At 59.1% G+C, this 18,223-nt stretch overlaps 4 protein-coding genes across 4 annotated transcripts; 3 read left to right on the forward strand and 1 right to left on the reverse strand.

The window, feature by feature from the left end:
- Window positions 1-767: 767 nt before the first annotated feature.
- STMN1 (stathmin 1) lies at window positions 768-4,853 on the forward strand. The gene is made up of 5 exons (XM_030964766.1): window positions 768-852; window positions 2,285-2,355; window positions 3,049-3,221; window positions 3,876-4,067; window positions 4,342-4,853. Exons 2-5 carry the CDS (start codon window positions 2,343-2,345, stop codon window positions 4,408-4,410), a joined length of 447 nt encoding a protein of 148 aa, XP_030820626.1. The 5' UTR covers window positions 768-852; window positions 2,285-2,342; the 3' UTR covers window positions 4,411-4,853.
- Window positions 4,854-6,908: 2,055 nt separating this feature from the next.
- PAQR7 (progestin and adipoQ receptor family member 7) lies at window positions 6,909-10,019 on the forward strand. The gene is made up of 2 exons (XM_030964762.1): window positions 6,909-7,274; window positions 8,791-10,019. Exon 2 carries the CDS (start codon window positions 8,822-8,824, stop codon window positions 9,851-9,853), a length of 1,032 nt encoding a protein of 343 aa, XP_030820622.1. The 5' UTR covers window positions 6,909-7,274; window positions 8,791-8,821; the 3' UTR covers window positions 9,854-10,019.
- An 880-nt stretch (window positions 10,020-10,899) lies between these two features.
- LOC115912700 (collagen alpha-1(I) chain-like) lies at window positions 10,900-13,328 on the forward strand. The gene is made up of 4 exons (XM_030964361.1): window positions 10,900-11,042; window positions 11,545-11,797; window positions 12,382-12,854; window positions 13,112-13,328. The coding sequence occupies exons 1-4, from the start codon at window positions 10,953-10,955 to the stop codon at window positions 13,196-13,198; spliced, it is 903 nt and encodes a 300-aa protein (XP_030820221.1). The 5' UTR covers window positions 10,900-10,952; the 3' UTR covers window positions 13,199-13,328.
- Window positions 13,329-13,699: 371 nt separating this feature from the next.
- On the reverse strand, window positions 13,700-18,140 carry MTFR1L (mitochondrial fission regulator 1 like). The gene is made up of 7 exons (XM_030964765.1): window positions 18,043-18,140; window positions 17,905-17,967; window positions 17,183-17,287; window positions 16,483-16,592; window positions 15,809-16,020; window positions 15,164-15,479; window positions 13,700-14,587 (listed from the first exon to the last, which is right to left on the reverse strand). Exons 2-7 carry the CDS (start codon window positions 17,917-17,919, stop codon window positions 14,482-14,484), a joined length of 864 nt encoding a protein of 287 aa, XP_030820625.1. The 5' UTR covers window positions 17,920-17,967; window positions 18,043-18,140; the 3' UTR covers window positions 13,700-14,481.
- Window positions 18,141-18,223: the final 83 nt, after the last annotated feature.

Genomic DNA, 18,223 nt, shown 5'->3' on the forward strand with positions numbered 1-18,223 from the left:
ACAGCCATGAGGTGACCATGGCTATGAGGTGACCATGGCTATGAGGTGACCATGGCTATGAGGTGACCATGGCTTTGAGGTGACCATGGATCTGGGGTTACCATGGCCATGAGGGGACCATGGCCATGAAGTGACCATGGCTTTGAGGTAACCATGGCCATGAGGGGACCATGGGCGTGAGGTAACCATGGATCTAACATGACCATGGCTGTGCGGTGACCATGGATCTAACATGACCATGGCCGTGAGGTGGCCATGGCTCTGGGTGACCGTGGATCTAACATGACCATGGCTGTGAGATGACCATGGATCTAACATGACCGTGGCTGTGAGGTGACCACGAATCTAACATGACCGTGGCCGTGAGATGGCCGCAGCTCTGCCCACCCCAGCCACAGCTCCACTCTGACCGTTCCCCCGATCGGGCCGGACACCCCTGACCGCAGCACAGGCCCTGACACCCCCGTCTGCCCCACCAGACACAAAGGGAATCCCAGCCGCTCCGGGGGCAGGAGCGGGATCCCAGCGCGGGGCTCTGGGGGTCCCTGAGGGCCGGGGGCCGTCGTGGTGCGGTCCCGCAGCCCCGGCGCGGCCCGGGCCGAGTGCGGGGGCCGCCGCCCCCCTCCAGGGGCGAACTACAACTCCCGGCATGCCTCGCGCGGCAGGGGGCGAGGGGGCTGCGTTCGTGAGGGGGTGGGCGCGAGCCCCCCACAGCCCCCCCGGCGGGCGGCACGTGCCGGCGGGCTCGGCCAATCGGGGCGGGGCGGGGCGGGTCACGTGCCTTTGTTTGGCGCTTTTGTGCGCGGCGGGGCGGGCGCGAGCGGAGTGTGGCCGGAGCGGCGGTGCGGGCAGGTGGGTGCGCGGCGGGGCCGCCGCGGGGGAGCGGGCACGGGCGGGCCGCGGCTGCGGGGGCGCCCCGCCGCACCCTCCGCGTCTCGAGAGCGCTGGAGGAAGGACAGGGGGAAGCGTCGGTGCTTCACGGGGGTCCGGCGCCCCCTTGATACGGGCGGCGGAGGGGTCCCCAGGGTGGATGTCAAGGTGAGGGGGGGCTGCGGGGCGCTTCTCGGGCGCTCGGGGCGGGAGTCGCTTTTGTCCCCGCTCGCGGGCATCGCGTCGTCGCCTGGTTTTGGAGCGTTGTGGTGACAAAGGGAAGGGAGACAATGGGGGGGATTCCTCGTATGCGTCCCTGTTCCCCCCGCGCCCCGATCGCGGAGGGGAAGGGGGTGGCTATTGTCCCTCAGCGAGGGGCGACGCCCTAGCCGCGGCAGCGGCGCCCCCTCCCCTCTCCGCCATTGTTAGTGGGGAAGGGGCGGTATCCGGGCGGCCGCGCCCCGACGCCATCGAGCCGTGGGGGACCTTGTCGGAGCGCCCTGTCCCGGTGTCGCTGCCCAGCGCTCCCCGTCCCCTTCGCCCCTGAGGGGCTGAGGCGGAGGGGGGGGGGCGGCCCCGCACCTGAGGCGGGGGGCGGCAGGTGCCCGGATGTTGGCGCTGGCCCCGCCCCCTCCCTCGAGCCCCCTCGCGCGGGCGCGCGCGCGCTCTCCCAGGCCGTTTGAATTCGGTGCGGTTGGAGGGGCGGGGGCGGGGCCTCTGCTGGCGCCTCGGCGGTGATTGGCTGCCGCCGCGGGGGGGCGGGGCCGGGGCCGCGCGGTCCCCGCTCCGCGCCAGCCCCGCCCGGACCCCGATCCGAGCCCCTTCAACCCCCCAAAAAAAAACCCTTTTTTGCTGATTTTTTTAAAACGGCTTCTAGACCTTTTTCTGGCAATTTTTTACGGCGCCCCGTTTTCACGAGATGTGCTGGGCGGTGTACGCCCTCGCTGTCTGCCGCGGTGTGAAGCATCTGACTTGAGCTGCGCAATTAAAACCGAATTTTAAATGAGCTCGATTGCGCACATTTCAGATCCTTCGGGAGTGGCAGGAATCCTAGCTGTGCTGTCCTGCGGTGCGTCATTTTTGTATTCTGCGAGCTCTTTTAGATGTGTGAGAGCAGTGAAATCCCCACAGCCCCGTGCTAAAACGGGGGTCTTTGTTCGAGTACCTTAAGGTGGAATAAAACAGATTGGAGATGCTGGAATATCACACAGATCCTGCAACACCAGTAACTCCATAACCTCTCCAGTATTCCCAGCACTGTCCATCAGCTCCACAAAATGCCTGGAATCACTGACTGCAGTGACCTACCTTGTCTGCCTTTTGTTCAGCAGCTCTAATTCTGTTCAGCAGTTTTTATTAGAAGGAGCAGGATCTCTGTGCTGGCTGTTGAAAGGCACATCTCTTTGTTATCTAGGAACCCACCTGACTGACCTTCTCCCAGGCTTGGCTTCTGGACTCTGATTTTCTTGGCCATGGCTACTTCTGGTAGGTAGAATCCTGTGCTAAATGCTCTTGTGTCTTTTTTTTTTTTTTTGTTGCCTCCTAATTTCTTCAGGAATAACTTAAAACCCAAATCTAGTGAAATAAGCCGCTGTCAGAAGGCTTCGCTCCCATCTTGGGCGAGGCTGCTGAAGCTGGGTGGTTGTGAAAACACCCCAAAAGAGGAGTCTGGCAGCAGATGGGCTGCAGCTCCCTGCAGCCATCTGCTCCCTCGGCAGAGCTGGCTGTCACCGACACATCTCGGGGACCACGCGGGTGCAGCTGACACCCTGCAGGGCTGGGGGAGACAGCCCTGCCTGCACATTTCTCCAAAAACTGATTTTTTCTTTCTTGGCTCTCTCAGGTTGCAGGCAAACGCCTGGAAATTCATCCTCAGGTTTGTCGCTGGAGGGAGAATGAATTTTGATTGGAGTTAAAGGACTTGTTTGCACCACTTGGGATGTTGAAGGCTAAATTAAAACAGCTGGTGCTTGGGTGATGCAGGATCAAGGAGGGGTTGCAAAGGAAATTTCCACATTTTTTGAACAGTATTGCTGTGCTGAAAGCAAAACTCCTGTCCTGGCTGCCCTTCCTCAGGGGACTTGGTGGTGCTGAATTTTGGAAGGCAGATTTTAATGTCACCTGAGCCAGTTCCTGCACTAAACACTCGTTTTTCTGGCTTTGCCCCTGCGTTCCCAGACATCCAGGTGAAGGAGCTGGAGAAGCGAGCCTCTGGGCAGGCCTTTGAGCTGATCCTCAGCCCCCGCTCCAAAGAGGCCGTGGCAGAGTTCCCTCTGTCCCCCCCCAAGAAGAAGGATGTGTCCCTGGAGGAGATCCAGAAGAAGTTGGAAGCAGCTGAGGAGAGACGCAAGGTAAAGCTGGAGCAGCTGAAGTGAGCTCTGCTCCGCCAGTTTTGAGGCTCTCTTTTCATTTGGTTCTTGGGATAAGTGTTTTTTTTTTTTTTTAATGGCAAATTGAATATTAATGGAACTTATTAATGAAATCCCTGGAGCTCTTGTGAAGCTCTATGGTCATGGTTTTGGTCCCAAAGAGATTCTGAAGAAAAACTGGGAGGGAACGTAGCTGAGAGGGGCAGCTCCTTCAGGAAGAAGCTGTTTTTCTTGTCTTTTAACACCAGAACAGATGAATTTTCTCCCGGAAAACGCAGCAGTGAATCTGTAATGAGAAGCTGGGGAATAAATTGTCTGAGTGATGAAAGATGTGGCTGGGGGTGCAGCCCGGAGCCCTCGAGGGTGGCGAGGCTTTGATTGAAGTGAGCCTGACCTGAATCTCAGTGAGAAGGGAGGATCTTCAAGGGAAATTCTTTCAGTATTAACATCAAAAAAACCAAATCCATGTTCCCTCTCCAGAAAAATCCCATTTACCAAGATGTGCATGTAATGCCAGGAAGTGAGCTGTGCAGGTAGATGTGGTGGTGAGGTGCAGGTTCTGCGGGAGCTGAGTGTGCACCCCGAGTGCCCCGAGGAGCCCTGGGGCTCCCTCACAGCCTGGCCATGTCTCCCCAGTCCCACGAGGCAGAAGTGCTGAAGCAGCTGGCTGAGAAGCGGGAGCATGAGAAGGAGGTGCTGCAGAAAGCCATCGAGGAGAACAACAACTTCAGCAAAATGGCAGAGGAGAAGCTGACCCACAAAATGGAAGCCAACAAAGAGAACCGTGAGGCACAAATGGCTGCCAAGCTGGAGCGCTTGCGGGAGAAGGTGGGTGTGGAGCCCTGCCAGGGGAGCTGTCCCTGCTCCCTGCTGGGAAAAGTAGGTAAAAAACCCCAAAAAACCCTCCAGAGGAGGAGCGTGCCCTGAGCAGGTGGGGAGGTTGTGGAATCTGCAGAATTCCAGCTGTGTGGGGCTGGATGGAGCTGGGGCAGCCTCTGCACCCCCTGTGCCCCTCAGTGGTGTGGGAGCTGTCCCTGGAGCCTCCTGTCCCCAGAGCTCACAGCCCCTGCTGCTGTTTTTCAGCCCCTGTGCTGTTTTTCAGGACAAGCATGTGGAAGAGGTCCGAAAGAACAAAGAAGGCAAAGACCCTGGCGAGGCCGAGACCGACTGACTCCGTTCTGGCAGCTGACTCTCCCCCTCCTCCAAATATCCAAAGACTGTACTGGCCAGTGGTTTTATCTTTGGTTTTGGTTCGGTTATATATATATTTCTTTTTTTTTACGTTTCTTAGAAACTGATGTAGAACTGTAAAATTAGATCCAAACTGTACACTTGCTTTGGGGGCTAGAGGGGAGACCTTCCATGTGTCACTTTTCTAAAGTGTTGTCTTTCCAGTGTAGCTTTTTCTTCTTGTTGCATCCTTTTCTACGCCAGTGCACTCGCTCCTGGGTTGATGGCGAGTACTGTATCAGCTCTGTAAGACCTTTGTGCAAGGAATCTCTGGTAACTGTTCCATGCTGAATATCTGTTACACTTCAAACAAAAATCTCTGACTGTCCAGTCTGCTAAACTCCTGCTGTAACAGTGACTCAATAAAGCTGCACAGTGCTGTTATCTGCCTGCCTTCCTCAGGAGCCAGGGCTGGGTGCAGGGCCCGGGCATTGTCCTGGGGCTGTGACAATCGGGGCTTTGTGTGACACCTCAGCTGGGGCTGTTTGTGTCCCAGCGTTTGGGACACAACAAACGGCCCTTGTTGCCCAGGGCTCTGGGGGGACACGTGTGACACAGGGGACAGCAGGTCCTGCGTGGCTGCCCCAAGGGCTCAGGGGCAGAAGAATCATTTCTGTGCTGGGGTGGAGCAGCCTCTGCTCCCAACCTGCTCTGTTTGTTCCTTCTGCCTGCAAGAAAGGGGAGGGGTCTGAGCAAAGATGATTTTTAGGTGGATTTGGAACAAAATCTCTGTGTTGCAGCCCAAACTCTTCCCCTGAGGGTACCCACAGGTAGCTGGGCTGCCCTGGGGGTGTGAGCAGGCACCAGCAACCTCCCCAAAAACACCCGCGGGTGCCACAGCCCCAGGAGGTGACACTGCTGGCACTGCTCTCAGTCCTTCCTCCGTCCTTGGCTCCCAGGTTTGTTTTCAGTTTAACTCCACACCCAGAGCACCTGAACGTGGACAATCCATAGGGAATTGGGTTTTTTTAAGGGACTCAGGGAGTCCTGGGCCACTGGACTCTGGTCTGGAGTGTGGTGGAGAAGGAGCCTCAGCTCGGGAAGCTTTTCCTGTGTCCCCCTGGGCACTGCTGAGCTGTTCTTACCCCGAGAGGAGCAGCAGGACACAGCCCCGGAGTGCTCCCGGCCCGAAGGATTCCAGCAGGTTCGGAGGTACGGGAGAGGCTGTGCTGCTCCCTGCTGGGCTCGGGGCTCCTCGGCACGGCCCGGCAGTGAGGGAGGAACCTGGGGACAGCGGTGTGGGGTCAGGGTTTATCGGGATGGGGTCAGAATCTGCCCAGGAACAGGGCCAGGGTTTGCCCGGGGATGGGGTCAGAATCTGCCCGAGAATGGGGTCAGGGTCTGCCCCACAGGGTAAGGGCAGGAAAACAGAGCTGAACTTTGAGCCAAAGCTTGTGAGTGCAGCCAGGAGCGAGGCTGAACACCTGGCACGGCGTAATGGAGGCTGGAGGGAGCCCTGGAGTACAAAATGAGGCACAATCAGCAATCAAACCCCCCAGATCTTCATTTTAATGTAGTTACCTGCTGAGGAAGGAGTGTCCCCAATGCCATGTGGGGTTTTTTCCTCCTCTCTCCAAACGTGGGGGAGGAGAATGGCAGCTCTGCCAAACCCCAAATGGTGCTGGAGCCCAAATGGATGCTAAATGTGAGGTTTGGGCTTGCCAGAGCTGTCAGAGCGCGGCGCGGGCCTTCTGTTCCCTCCTCCTCCTTCTGCTGCACGTGTCTGCCGAGCCTGGGCTCAGCAGGGCCGGCTCGGGGGTCTCTGAGTGCTCCGGGGGGGATTTGGGGGGTGGGAGGGAGATTGGGGGGGTGTGAGGAGGGAGAGGACAGCAGTGACCTGGGCAGGGAATGGGAGGGGAATGATCAGGGCAGGAAAACAGAGCTCGGGGTCCCTCTGGGGAGAGCTGGGCTGGAAACAGGTTCCATAATAATAATAATAATAATAATCATAATAATAATAATAATAATAATAATAATAATAATAATAATAATAATAATTTATTCCAGCCGCGGAGGGAGGCAGGGATGCAGAGCTGTGCTGGGGCTGCAAAGGGAGGAGCAGCGGCTCGGAGCAGCTCCAAGGGGCTGCGGGGCCGGGACCCCCGGGACCCCCGGCCGGGAGGAGGCGGCGGGGCCGGGCCGGGGCCGCTCGGGGCGGACGGGGCCGTTCTGCAGGTGCCAGGGCGGGGCCGGGGGTCCCGGGGGCTCCGCGATGGGAGAGGAACCAAAACCCGAACCATCCCGGGCTGCCCAGGGTCTGCGGGGCTCAGGTGGATTGGGGCTGATCGGAGCCGGAGAAAACCCGAGGTGGTTGGAAAATGAGAGCTGTGAGCGCTTTAGGAGGCTTTGGGAGGCTGTGCCGCTGTGTGGCGGGAGCAAACAGCGATGTAAACAGCCGGGGGCGAGTCTTTATCATCGCAGAAAAATCCAGCGGGTGGGGTGGATGCTGCCGGGCAGAGGAAACGCTGCGGAGGAAACGCCAGGCGGCTGAGGCAGCGTTACCCCAGCTCTGCGGAGGTGCAGGCTGTTATTTGGAGTACCAGGCACATGAAGGATTTCCAGGATGCGCTCCCGTCATAACGGAGCGTTGCTCAAGGCTCGGTAACTGGGAAGAGCTCGGCGGATGAAATCCTGCTCCGACAAGTCTTGGAGGAGCTGAAGTGAACGCCGCTCCCTTTGCCTGTTGCTCCTGCCGCGGCATCTCCCGGGGCCGCCTTTCCCGCAGGAATTTCCCTTCTGGGAGCTGCAGAGGGGTCGAGCTGAGAGCTGAGAGAGCTGAGAGAGAGCCGAGCCCCCGGCACCCAGGCAAGTTCTCCGGGCAGTGTTTGCTCCAAGCTGCCCGCGGAATTTGGGTCAAAACAGCCCAACTCGGCAGTTCTGCTTTTGCCCTCTCGGGGCTGTTTCGGTTCAGAGCAGGAGGAAGTTCTGGGGGTGAATTTCCCCCGGCAGCCCCAGAAGGTGGCGGCTTTTCGGGAGGGTTCGGGGCCGGGGAGGGCTGGGGTGGCCGGGGCGAGGTCCTGCCCCAGCCGGGCCTCTCTGACCCGGCCAGGTGGGCAAAGGGCGCTTGGGAGGGAAATGGAGCAGCAAAGAGCCCGGTTTGTTTTCCTTTCTGCATCGGTGCCCCTTGGATTCAGGCAGGAATGAGTTACAGCCTAACCTTGATGAGGAAATTACAGAGTTTTTAAAACAAACAGTCCCATCCCCACCTCCTCCCGTTCCCAAACTTTGAAGAGCTTTTCCTGTCCCTGGAATGAGGGCACTTGTCTGGGGCTGAGGCACAGAGCAGCACTGGAGCTGGACTTGAACCAGGTTTTCTCCAGGACTTGTCTGAGCAAGAGCAGGTAAGGAATCTCAATAAGTTTTTATGAAAAGGCCGAGGAAGCTGGCAGGGCTGCCTTGCACTGGGTAAGGACAGCAGCTTCCAAAAGGTAAACATGGAAATTCCTGCTCACAAAGATTACTCTGCTGGACCTCAGTGGTGCAACAGGGCCACGATGTGGGAAGCTGCTTGGAAAATCAGGAGCTGAAAAAAGGAGGTAAAACTCCAGATGCAGGAGCTGCAGCCTCTGTTACTTGTTGGTATTTGTAAGGACAGACACTGCAAACAGTTTACAGGAGGGGGAATCTGCAGTGGGAGGTTTGTTTGGGATGCTTGGTTTGTTTAGCAGTCCCCAAACCACAGAGAAGGGGTGAGCCAGGCACTGATGTGTCCTGGTGTGTTCATTATTGTCCTTTAACCCCAGCCTCGTGTCCCTGGGGCTGCCCACACAGCAGAGGCACCTCGGGGGTTCTTAAATCTCCCTCCAGCCTCCTTTTTGTCATTGTTGTTGAGGATTCCGCAGGAAAAATCCCCAACCAGAGCATTTAAACACCCCCTGCTTGTTGATTATTTGTGACAGTGTTTGCAGGGGTCTGAGGATGAGGGAAGAGATGAGGATCTGACTCCATGTTTCAGAAGGCTTGATTTATTGTTTTATGATATATATTATGTTAAAACTATACTAAAAGAAAGAAGCAAGGATTTCATCAGAAGGCTGGCTAAGAATAGCAAAAGAAAGAATGATAACAAAGGCTTGTGTCTCGGACAGAGAGTCCGGACAGCTGGACTGTGATTGGCCATTAATTAGAAACAACCCCATGAGACCAATCCCAGATGCACCTGTTGCATTCCACAGCAGCAGATAACCATTGTTTACATTTTGTTCCTGAGGCCTCTCAGCTTCTCAGGAGGAAAAAATCCCAAGGAGAGGATTTTCCATAAAAGATGTCTGTGACAATTATTACATTGAAACCCCACAGCAGAACTTTCTCTCCTTCCCAGAGGTAACAAAGACGCAGAATTTGGCCTGAGCATGGCCACGCTGGTGCCGGGGAAGCTGAGCCAGCTCCTGATCAGCGTGCGGCAGCTGCCGGGGCTGCTGGGGCCGCTGTCCCCGGGCACGGTGAGCAGCGCCGAGGTGCCCGCGGTGTTCTGCAAGCCCTACATCCACGGCGGCTACCGGCCCGTGCGCCAGACCTGGCGCTATTACTTCTCCACGCTCTTCCAGCAGCACAACGAGGCCGTCAACGTCTGGTCTCACCTGGTGGCCGCGCTGGTGCTGCTGCTGCGCCTGCAGCACCTCTGGCAGCGCGTGGACTTCGGGCAGGACGCGCACGCCCGGCCCCTGCTCATCATCCTGGCCGCCTCCATCACCTACCTGACCTTCAGCAGCCTGGCGCACCTGCTGCAGGCCAAGTCGGAGTTCTGGCACTACAGCTTCTTCTTCATGGACTACGTGGGGGTGGCCGTGTACCAGTATGGCAGCGCCCTGGGTCACTTCTACTACGCCATCGAGCCGGGCTGGCACCAGCACGTCCGTGGGTTCTTCCTGCCGCTGGCGGCGGTGCTGGCCTGGCTGTCCTGCGCCGGCTCCTGCTACGCCAAGTTCCGCTTCCACCCGCGCTGCCCGCTGCCCGGGCGGCTGTGCCAGGAGCTGCCCTCGGGGCTGGCCTACCTGCTGGACATCAGCCCCGTGCTGCACCGCATCTGCACGGCCGCGCGCCCCGACCCCGCCCTGCTCTACCACAAGTGCCAGGTGCTCTTCTTCCTCCTGGCCGCCTTCTTCTTCTCCCACCCCTACCCCGAGAAGTGGTTCCCCGGGAGGTGCCACTTCGTGGGGCAGAGCCACCAGATCTTCCACGTGTTCCTGGTGCTGTGCACGCTGGCGCAGATCGAGGCCGTGGTGCTGGACTACGAGTCCAGGAGGGAGATCTACTCCTCCCTGCAGCAGGGCCTGGCTCACGACTTCTCTGCGCTGTTCCTGCTCACCGTCACCTGCTCCGTCCTCACAGCCGCCTACATGGCCCGCAGGGTGAGCAACAAGCTGGGCCTCAAGGAGGAGTAAACAAAAAATGAGCTCAGCCCAAACCCAGCCCCAAGCCCCCACATGCTGCTTCAGGAACTGTTACTCAGCAAGTGCTTTCTGTAAGAATGAGAGATGCTTTAATGCTTTTTTAATCCAGCTTGCTCATAGAATGGTACAGGGTTCAGTTCAGCTCTGAATAAACAGTTGGAACAAAGTGTCCGCGTGCCCCGATGGGCTGGGAGGGCTCTGGGGGGCTGCCAGGGCTCCCAGCAGAGATAAGGAGAGGCCATCTGGCCCCCGTCAGACTCCAAACCATGCAAACAGACCAAGGCGAGGCCGGTTAAACCACTGAGGTGACAAATTAATTTAATATCACTTCAGGCCCCTCCTGTAGGGCTGAGGGAGTTGTTCAGGGCCCGTCCTTTCCCTGCTGGGAGCAGCATGGGCACGGCCCTGGCAGCACGTGGAGAGCAGGGGTTGGTGCGATGGGAGCCCCAGCACCAGGTCAGGCTGGGAACAGGCGGGTGCGGATGTCCCGCCGTGGATCCGGGGCAAAGCCGGGGCTGTTCTGCCCCCGCCGGCCCCGCTCACACCCCGCTCCAAATACCACTCCCGCTCCCGCTCCCGATCCCGCTGCTCTGAGGGGGCCCTACCGCCACCGCCCCTTATATAGGTCAGGGCCCGTGTGGGCGGGGTCTCATCCCACAGGTGGCTCCTCCCTTCGTGTCCCATTGGCCCGCTCATTCATGCGGCGCGTGCGCAGTGCGTCCTAGGGGGCGGGGCACACATGGCACCGCCCCTCATCTCCCATTGGCCCGTTCTCTCAGGCAGCGCGTGCGCAGTGCGTCTTAGGGGGCGGGACACAAATGGCACCGCCTCTCGTCTCCCATTGGTCCGTTCCCACGGGCGGCGCGTGCGCAGTGCGCGTTGAGGGCGGGGCCGGCGCGAGCGGGAAAACGCGAACCGGGAAAAAAACCCGGAACCGGAACCGGGGAACGGAGCGGGAAAAACCGGAACCGGGGAACGGGAAAACCGGGATCCGGAACCGGGGAACGGAGCGGGAAAAACCGGAACTGGGACCGGGAACGGAGCGGGAAAAACCGGAACCGGGGCCCGGGGAGCCGCCGGCAGCCCCGGGATGAGGCGGCGGCGCGGGGGCGGAGCGGCCCCGGCCGAGGCCTGCGGGGTCTGGCTGGACACGGCCGAGCTGAAGCGGGGCCGGGCGCCGGTGAGGCCCCGAGGGAGCCGGGGGGGTCGGGGCAGCACCGGGGACCCCCCAGAGACCCCCGGGCCGGGCTGAGGCGCTGCCATTGAACCCCGGGGCGCGTTCGGGGCCTGGGGAGGGGAGGCTGAGAGGGGACCCCACAAAGCACAAAACACCCCGAGGGTGTCAGAGGGGATCCCACAAAGCACAAAACACCCCGAGGGTGTCAGAGGGGACCCCACAAACCACAAAACACCCCGAGGGTGTCAGAGGGGATCCCACAAACCACAAAACACCCCGAGGGTGTCAGAGCTCTGTTCAGGGCCAGAGCTGTGGGAGCAATGGCCGTAAAATAAACCACAAGGAGTTCCACCTCAGCGTGAGGAAGAACTTCTCTCCATGAGGGTGGCAGAGCCCTGGAGCAGCTGCCCACCCCAAATGACTGATGCTTGGCTAATTATCAGTAATTAATAATGAATACCGAACGACAATGGCTTACCCAGCATTCTGATGCTGCACAATGAAGGTGGGAGCTGTGCCCCAGCGCTGGCAGAGGGGCACCGTTGGGTTTATTTTTATTTTGATATTTTTCACGTGTTTCTCCCCGCAGCCCCTCGCACTCAGGGCACCCAGCCGAGCTGCAGGGAGGAAGCAGAGCCTGGGGCTGCTCCCACAGCCGGGCAGCAGGGAAAGCAGCATCCCCAGGCAAAGCTCCATCCCCTGGCAAAGCTCCATCCCCTGGCAAAGCTCCATCCTCAGCTTCTTCAGCCCCCAGCCAGGTATTCAGCCCTCACCAACCCAGCTCTCCGGGCTGGGCAGAAATTCCTGGGCATTTTGGGGGGCACAGGGCAAAGGTTGGAACTCCCAGGAAGCTGGATGGTCCTGGGAACTTGGATTTTATATGGAATGGTTTCCAAGGTAAAACTTGGATTTTATATGAAATTATTTCAGAGGTAAAACTTGGGTTATCTATGGAATTATTTCAGAGGTAAAACTTGGGTTATCTATGGAATTATTTCAGAGGTAAAACTTGGGTTATCTATGGAATTATTTCAGAGGTAAAACTTGGGTTATCTATGGAATTATTTCAGAGGGAAAACTTGGATTATCTATGGAATTATCTCAGAGTATAACTTGGATTTTCTATGGAATGGTTTCTGTGCGAGGCCAGGGCAGAGCTGGGGAGTTCTGGGGGTTTTTGCTGACTTCGGGCAGGGGCTGCAGCCCTGGGGCTGTGCCAGGGCAGCCTCTGCAGCCCTGGGGATCCCGGGGGTGGTGGCAGTGCTGGGGACAGCCCTGGGGACACTCGGGGCACAGCAGGGATGCTCTGGCTCAGCTCTCACCGATTCCCTGTTGTTTGCAGATGAGAGAGACAAAGAGAACCGCAGGCCCGCTCCCTGCCAGGACTCCAGGGTGAAGATCCTGCCCCTGCCACAGCTGGAGGGAGCCCAGGAAGAGCCTCCCGGGGCAGGGCAGGGGCTGCAGGGCACAGCCCGGGCAGGACCAGCAGCCCTGGAGCCCCCGGTCGGGTCTGAGAGGCTCAGCAGAGCCTCCCCCGGGGCGCGGGGGGGTTCCCGGCGCTGGGGCAGGGACGAACCCTGGGTGTCCCCTGCGGGAACGGCCCCAGCGGGCAGGAGAGCCGTGCCCTGCAGCAGGGCTGGGGCTGGGGACACAAAGCCGGCCCCAGGGGCTGCTCCCAGCGCCGTTTGCTGCTCCCCACAGAGCCCGGGCCCGGCACAGCCCCTGCGGGAGCGGGGCCAGGTCCCGGCGGGGCCCTGCAGGGGGAGCCAGGGCTGCCAGGGGAGGGACAGCGACAGGGGCAGGGACAGCGACAGGGACACTGCCCACAGGGACCGGGACAGGGACACTGCCCACAGGGACAGGGACAGGGACACTGCCCACAGGGACAGGGACACTGCCCACAGGGACCGGGACAGAGACACCGCACACAGGCAGGGACCCCAAGGACAGGGACACTGCCCACAGGGACAGGGACAGGGACACTGCCCACAGGGACAGGGACACTGCCCACAGGGACAGGGACAGAGACATTGCCCACAGGGACAGGGACACCCCCAGCCCCCAGGGCCACCCCCAGCCCCCCGCAGCCCCCCGAGCTGGGCTCTGAGCCCCTGTTCACGCAGGACTCAGAAGGGAACAGGGTCATCAAGCACTGGTGAGAGCCCAGCCCGGCTCTGTGGTGCTCACAGAGGGGAGGGAACCCCTTGGTGCAGCCCCCAGCTCCTGTTTGTTCTCTGAGCTCCTGTTTGTTCTCGTGGATGCTGCTTTAATCCAAATAAAAGTTGCAGTTTGGTTCTGAGGGTTTGGCTGTGTCCCTGGAGCTCATTCCCAGGGCAGGGAGTGCTGAGAGCTCCATCTCCACAACACCCCCAAACCCTGGTGCAGAGGGGCCCTGTGGGGACAGGGACAGTGCCCACAGCCCCCGGGGGCTCTGGGTGCACCCAGCAGGGCAGGAGCTCCCTAAAAATGGGAATTCTCACATCTTCTCTCTGCCACACAAGTCTCTTCTTCTCTGGTTTTTAAGGTGGCGATGATGATTTAATTTTTCAAGGACATCCAGGAGGATGGAGAAAGCCCCTGGCACCTGAACATCTGGGATTCCAGCCCCACCCCGAGCCCATCAATAACCCCACAGACCATCAGTGTCTTATTAAGGCTCCATTTTATAGAAAGGAAAAAAAAAAAGTCACATTTTAAATACAGCCATGGGGGCACTGCAGGGAAGGTGGAGCTGGGGGAGAGCTCTGAGTGAGGGGGAGCTGCAGCCACAGCCAGGCCAAGCCCCTGCCCTGCTCTGCTTGGGGTGCCAGGTCAATAAACAGACCCTGGGGAGCTGAAATAAAACACAGGCTGGGGGCACAGGGACTTTAATGGGACATTAAATTACTGGCAGGAAATTAAGGCCGTTCTGTCATGCAACTGTGGCTGATCTGTGAGAGAAGGAACACCCAGGGCACAGGAAACCCCTCAGACCCGAGCCAGGGGGGTTTGGGGAAATAAAATCCCTTTTCCCAGCATGATCCAGCAGCCCCAGAGAGCTGGGAGCACCCAGGAGCTCGTTCTCAGCTCTGTGCCACACTCAGGATAAAAACTGGGGCTCGTCCTGTTCAAACTGGGCAGGGGAACTGGTTCTGTCCTTGCAGCTCAGTGCTGAACTGGAGCCTAAGGAAAAGTGCAGGAACACAGAACTTCATCCAGCAGCACTCCAGGAGACCCTCACAACACCAAAACACAGCTGGGAAACAGCTCCCATCTTCTTAAAAAGGGTTTTCTTAAATAGAACAACACATGGCAAACACATCAAATCCAATTTCCTGACCAAGTGTCCGTGCACAAACCATGATCAATAAAAGAGGCAAAAGGCTCAATCCTTGGGAGAAGGCAGCTACAGTGGAGGAGCTTTTGGGAGCAGAAACTGCTGGCAGAGCTGAGGGCAGCAGCATCACTTCTCCTTCAGGGCCAGATCTTCATCCTTGAGGGCAAACTTCCTCCTGAGCACCTCTGCAATGAGCACGGCCGGGTCCTCCTGCTTCAGGGAAGGGCGGCTCCTGAGGGACAGAGAATTCACTGCAGTCAGCCCAAAACTCACTGCAGACAGCCCAAATTCCTCACTGACAGCTCTGCCTGGCTCCTGAGGGGACACAGGACAGAAAACTCACTGAGTCAGGACCCAAACTCCTGCCTGACAGCTCTGCCCGACTCCTCAGGGCACAGAACTCTCTGCAGACAGCCCAAATTCCTGCCTCACGGCTCTGCCTGGCTCCTGAGGGGACAAAACTCACTGCAGTCAGCCCAGAACTCACTGCAGTCAGCCCTGACAGGACCCAAATTCCCATCTGATAGCTCTGCCTGGTTCCTGAGGGGCACAGAGCACAGAACTCGCTGCAGTCAGCCCTGAACAACAAAACCCAGGAATGTGTTACCAGGTTCTGCTCCAAGGAGGTGTTTCCCCCATGAAAATTCTCCATTTTTTCTGTCCCAGAAAGGCAAAAACCCCACGAATGAGTTACCAACATCTCATTTCCCCTGGAGTGAAGGACAGGGAGCAGCTCCAGCCCAGTGCCCTGCCCAGGCTCTGCAGGGATTCCACACAGAACTCAAGGAGAATTTCAGGAAGCACTCACAAGTCTTTGCTCTGCTTCATCCTATGAATGTCTTTGAGAATTCCCATCATGTCAGCAAAGCTGCTGGCCTTGGAGAGGGACACCGAGTCCTCCTCGTCGGGGTCGCGGGGCTCGGGCCGGCCCTCGGGGGCGGAGCACAGCGGCGGCAGCTCGGCCACCGAGGGCGCCTCGGGGCTCTCCAGCTCCGCCTCCTCCTCCGTGATGTCGCTGATCACAAAGGACGTGGTGGACTGGAAAGAGGGTCCAAAGCAATGAACGGGAGAAGAGGCATTGGAGCTCCCTGGAGACAACAGATCCGGGGTCAGCTGGGCCGAGGCTGGAACAGAAAACAGGAGGTGGGTGGATGAACAAAATACCTGTGATGCTTTTTAAAAAAACCAATTGTGTCTTGTTTGTATATTTGAGTTTTGTAGCGTGACTGAAGATCTGGCACCTTGAATGCAGTTGTGCTTTGGGATATATCTGGTTCTGTATATACTGATCCATGCCTGCCGGTCAGCAGCAATGGAGGAGTGAGGAAAGAATGTAAAAGGCAGAGTAAATGTTGGGAAAACAGCCCAGAGTGAGCCTGGAGGAACCCAGGGAGCTGCAGGGAACCAGCCCAGAGGGGGCCTGGAGGGAGCCCCAGCAGGGACCTGGCCCTACCTGACTGTGCAGCCACGATCTTGGCGATCTGGCTCCGCAGGTGGCTCAGCTCATCCTGCAGCTCCGTGGTCCTGCTCAGGGCTGGCAAACCAGGCTTCTTCAGGGCCAGCAGCTTCTCCTCCTGCTTCCTCAGGTTGGGCACCGAGGCGTTCCTCTGGATCACCGTGAAGGGACTCGGCTTCCACTTGTGCTTCAGCGGGCGAGTGTCACTTCTGGGGACAAAATCCTGTCAGGAACTGAGGCCAAACCTGTCCAGGACAAAGCCTGGCACAGCCTGAGGGCAGCAGAGTCTCCAAGGAAACAAATGACGTCTCTGTGTCCCCTCAGAGAGCATCTCTGCAGCACCAGGAACACAGGAAACTGTGGCTGCCCCTGGATCCCTGCAAGTGTCCAGGGCATTTCAGTCCTGGGAGAGCTCAACCCTTCCACTTCCCGGCCAGAAAACGCCCTGGAGCAGGGGTTACTGTGACAGGGAGCGGAACAGGACATGGCACAGGCTCCTGGCACTTCCCACAGGAATTCCTCTCTGGGTACTTTATCATCTTTTTCCCCTCTCTGGGTAAAAATGTCTTTCAAGAGGCACCACACGAGACCCCGAGGGGACTGGGAGTTGTGGTCACGAGAGCAGAGCGTGGCCTGGGCTCTGTGCCAGGGAGCAGCCGAGGAAAACCAACCTGACCCTGGCGTAGGTCTCCTCGTCGTCCGCTGCGATCCACACGATGTCAGCCAGGGTGGGCACGGGGGGCACATCCCCCAGGTACAGATCTGAGACACTCGGCAGGACCTGGCAGGAGGGAGATGCTGCTGAGGAGAGGGTGTTTGCTCTCCTGGAGCTGCCCCAGCTGTGCTGGGAGCAGCTGTGTCAGGCACACAGCAGCAATTCCAGCAGTTTCCTTCAATTTGCACACTTGCTTGAGTTTTGGAGCTGGGAGATAAATCCTTTGTGCTTCCCTGGGCCAGCTCCTGCTCCTTCCTGCTGTGTGAGTGAGGCAGGAGGGGACACCTGATCCAGGCCAGGCGCTGCCAAGGCCACGTGCCACCCTCTGTCACTCCAAGGGTGACATCAGGGATTCCACAGTCCTGGGACAGCCCCAGAGGGCACCTGGCCCCTTGGAGGTCACACAGCAAAACCCTGGGGCAGCAGCTCCACCCTTCCATCTCCCTCAGCTCAGGCACTGCCTGAGCAGGGATCTCCTCAAGCTGCCAGGGATCACTTTACAAGAACAGAATTAAAGAAAAAAGAATTTTAAAAATCTTAAACTTCGCTGTACTGGTGCAGGTTTTGTGGCTACAGCTCTGCAGATGTGTGGGGGCAAAGCAGCACCTGCTGGCAGTGCTTTGTCCTCCCCAGGTGCCCCAGGCAGGGCCACTCACCTCGAAGGTGGCCCTGGGACAGGGCTTCAGGGGCAGGTTGGAGCCGATCATCCTGACCACGCTGCGAGCTGAGCCATGGGGCTTGTTCTGCCAGATGGGGATGGTCTGCAGGGACACAGCACAGTCAGCACCGGCACCGGGAATTCACTCCACGGGAAATTCTCCTCAGCTGCCAGGGGCTGAGCTCTGACTGGCTATCTGTTCGCTTGTAACTGAGAACCAGGTGATAACTGAGGTTATCAGCTGGTTTGGAGCTGCCAGGGCACTTCTGAGCTGCAGCCAAAGGGTGAAGTGCTCTGCCCGTGACAGCTCCTGTGGCAGGAACAGCTCAAGGCCCTCCCTGCACAGGGAACAGCACAGCGCCAAAGCTCAGCCCACAGCACACCCAGGAACTGATTTATTGCTGGAGCTCTTCTGTGCCCTGTGCCTGAGCACTGCTCCATGCTGACACACCTGAAACTCCTGAGGAGCCCTTCAGACAGAGCCTCTGAGCTGGGGCACGGAGGGGACAGATCCCTGCCTGGGGACAGATCCCTGCTTGGGGACAGATCCCTGCGTGGGGACAGGGGCTGGGGCAGCGCCCGGGAGCAGCTGCTGGGGAACGGCGCCGGGGGAAGGTTCGGGGGCAGCCCCCGGGGCTCGGAGGAGGTGTCCGGGCAGTGCCGGGGGAAGTTTCGGGGCAGTGCCCGGGCAGTGCCCGCTGTCCCGCCCGTGTCACTCACGGCCTCCGCGTCCATGTCCGCAGGCTCAGCGCCGGCCGCTCATCGCACCCGCTCCGCCGCTCACTGCAACAACAACGGGCGCTCAGCACGGCCCGGCCCGGCCCGGCGCGGCTCCCCGGCCCAGCCCGGCCCCGGTACCTGCGGGCCGGCGGCGCAGCTCGGGCCCGCTGCCAGCGCCCGCTCCGCCGCCATCCCCGGAACCAGAACCGGACCCGCCCCGCGCCTTCCGGGGCCGCGGCGCCTGCGCCGGGGACAGAAGGGCCAGCCCGGTGCAGAGGGAGACTGGGGACACCCCTGTGTAAAGGGACATCTGGGGACA

The sequence above is a fragment of the Camarhynchus parvulus genome, chromosome 23, assembly GCF_901933205.1.
Source record: "Camarhynchus parvulus chromosome 23, STF_HiC, whole genome shotgun sequence".
Taxonomy (NCBI): domain Eukaryota; kingdom Metazoa; phylum Chordata; class Aves; order Passeriformes; family Thraupidae; genus Camarhynchus; species Camarhynchus parvulus.

Bases quoted from the DNA above. Each gene is read 5' to 3' on its own strand.
- STMN1 (XM_030964766.1), top strand. The intron at 3,222-3,875 runs GTAAAGCTGGAG...ATGTCTCCCCAG, and splicing joins CAGCTGAGGAGAGACGCAAG to TCCCACGAGGCAGAAGTGCT. The intron at 4,068-4,341 runs GTGGGTGTGGAG...GCTGTTTTTCAG, and splicing joins TGGAGCGCTTGCGGGAGAAG to GACAAGCATGTGGAAGAGGT.
- PAQR7 (XM_030964762.1), top strand. From the start codon at position 8,822: ATGGCCACGCTGGTGCCGGGGAAGCTGAGCCAGCTCCTGATCAGCGTG.
- LOC115912700 (XM_030964361.1), top strand. From the start codon at position 10,953: ATGAGGCGGCGGCGCGGGGGCGGAGCGGCCCCGGCCGAGGCCTGCGGG. The intron at 11,798-12,381 runs GTATTCAGCCCT...TGTTGTTTGCAG, and splicing joins CTTCTTCAGCCCCCAGCCAG to ATGAGAGAGACAAAGAGAAC. The intron at 12,855-13,111 runs GACACTGCCCAC...CCCAGGGCCACC, and splicing joins GGGGCAGGGACAGCGACAGG to CCCAGCCCCCCGCAGCCCCC.
- MTFR1L (XM_030964765.1), bottom strand. The intron at 16,593-17,182 runs GTGAGTGGCCCT...CCCTCCTGCCAG, and splicing joins GTCCCAGGGCCACCTTCGAG to GTCCTGCCGAGTGTCTCAGA. The intron at 15,480-15,808 runs GTAGGGCCAGGT...TTTCTGTTCCAG, and splicing joins GATCGTGGCTGCACAGTCAG to CCTCGGCCCAGCTGACCCCG.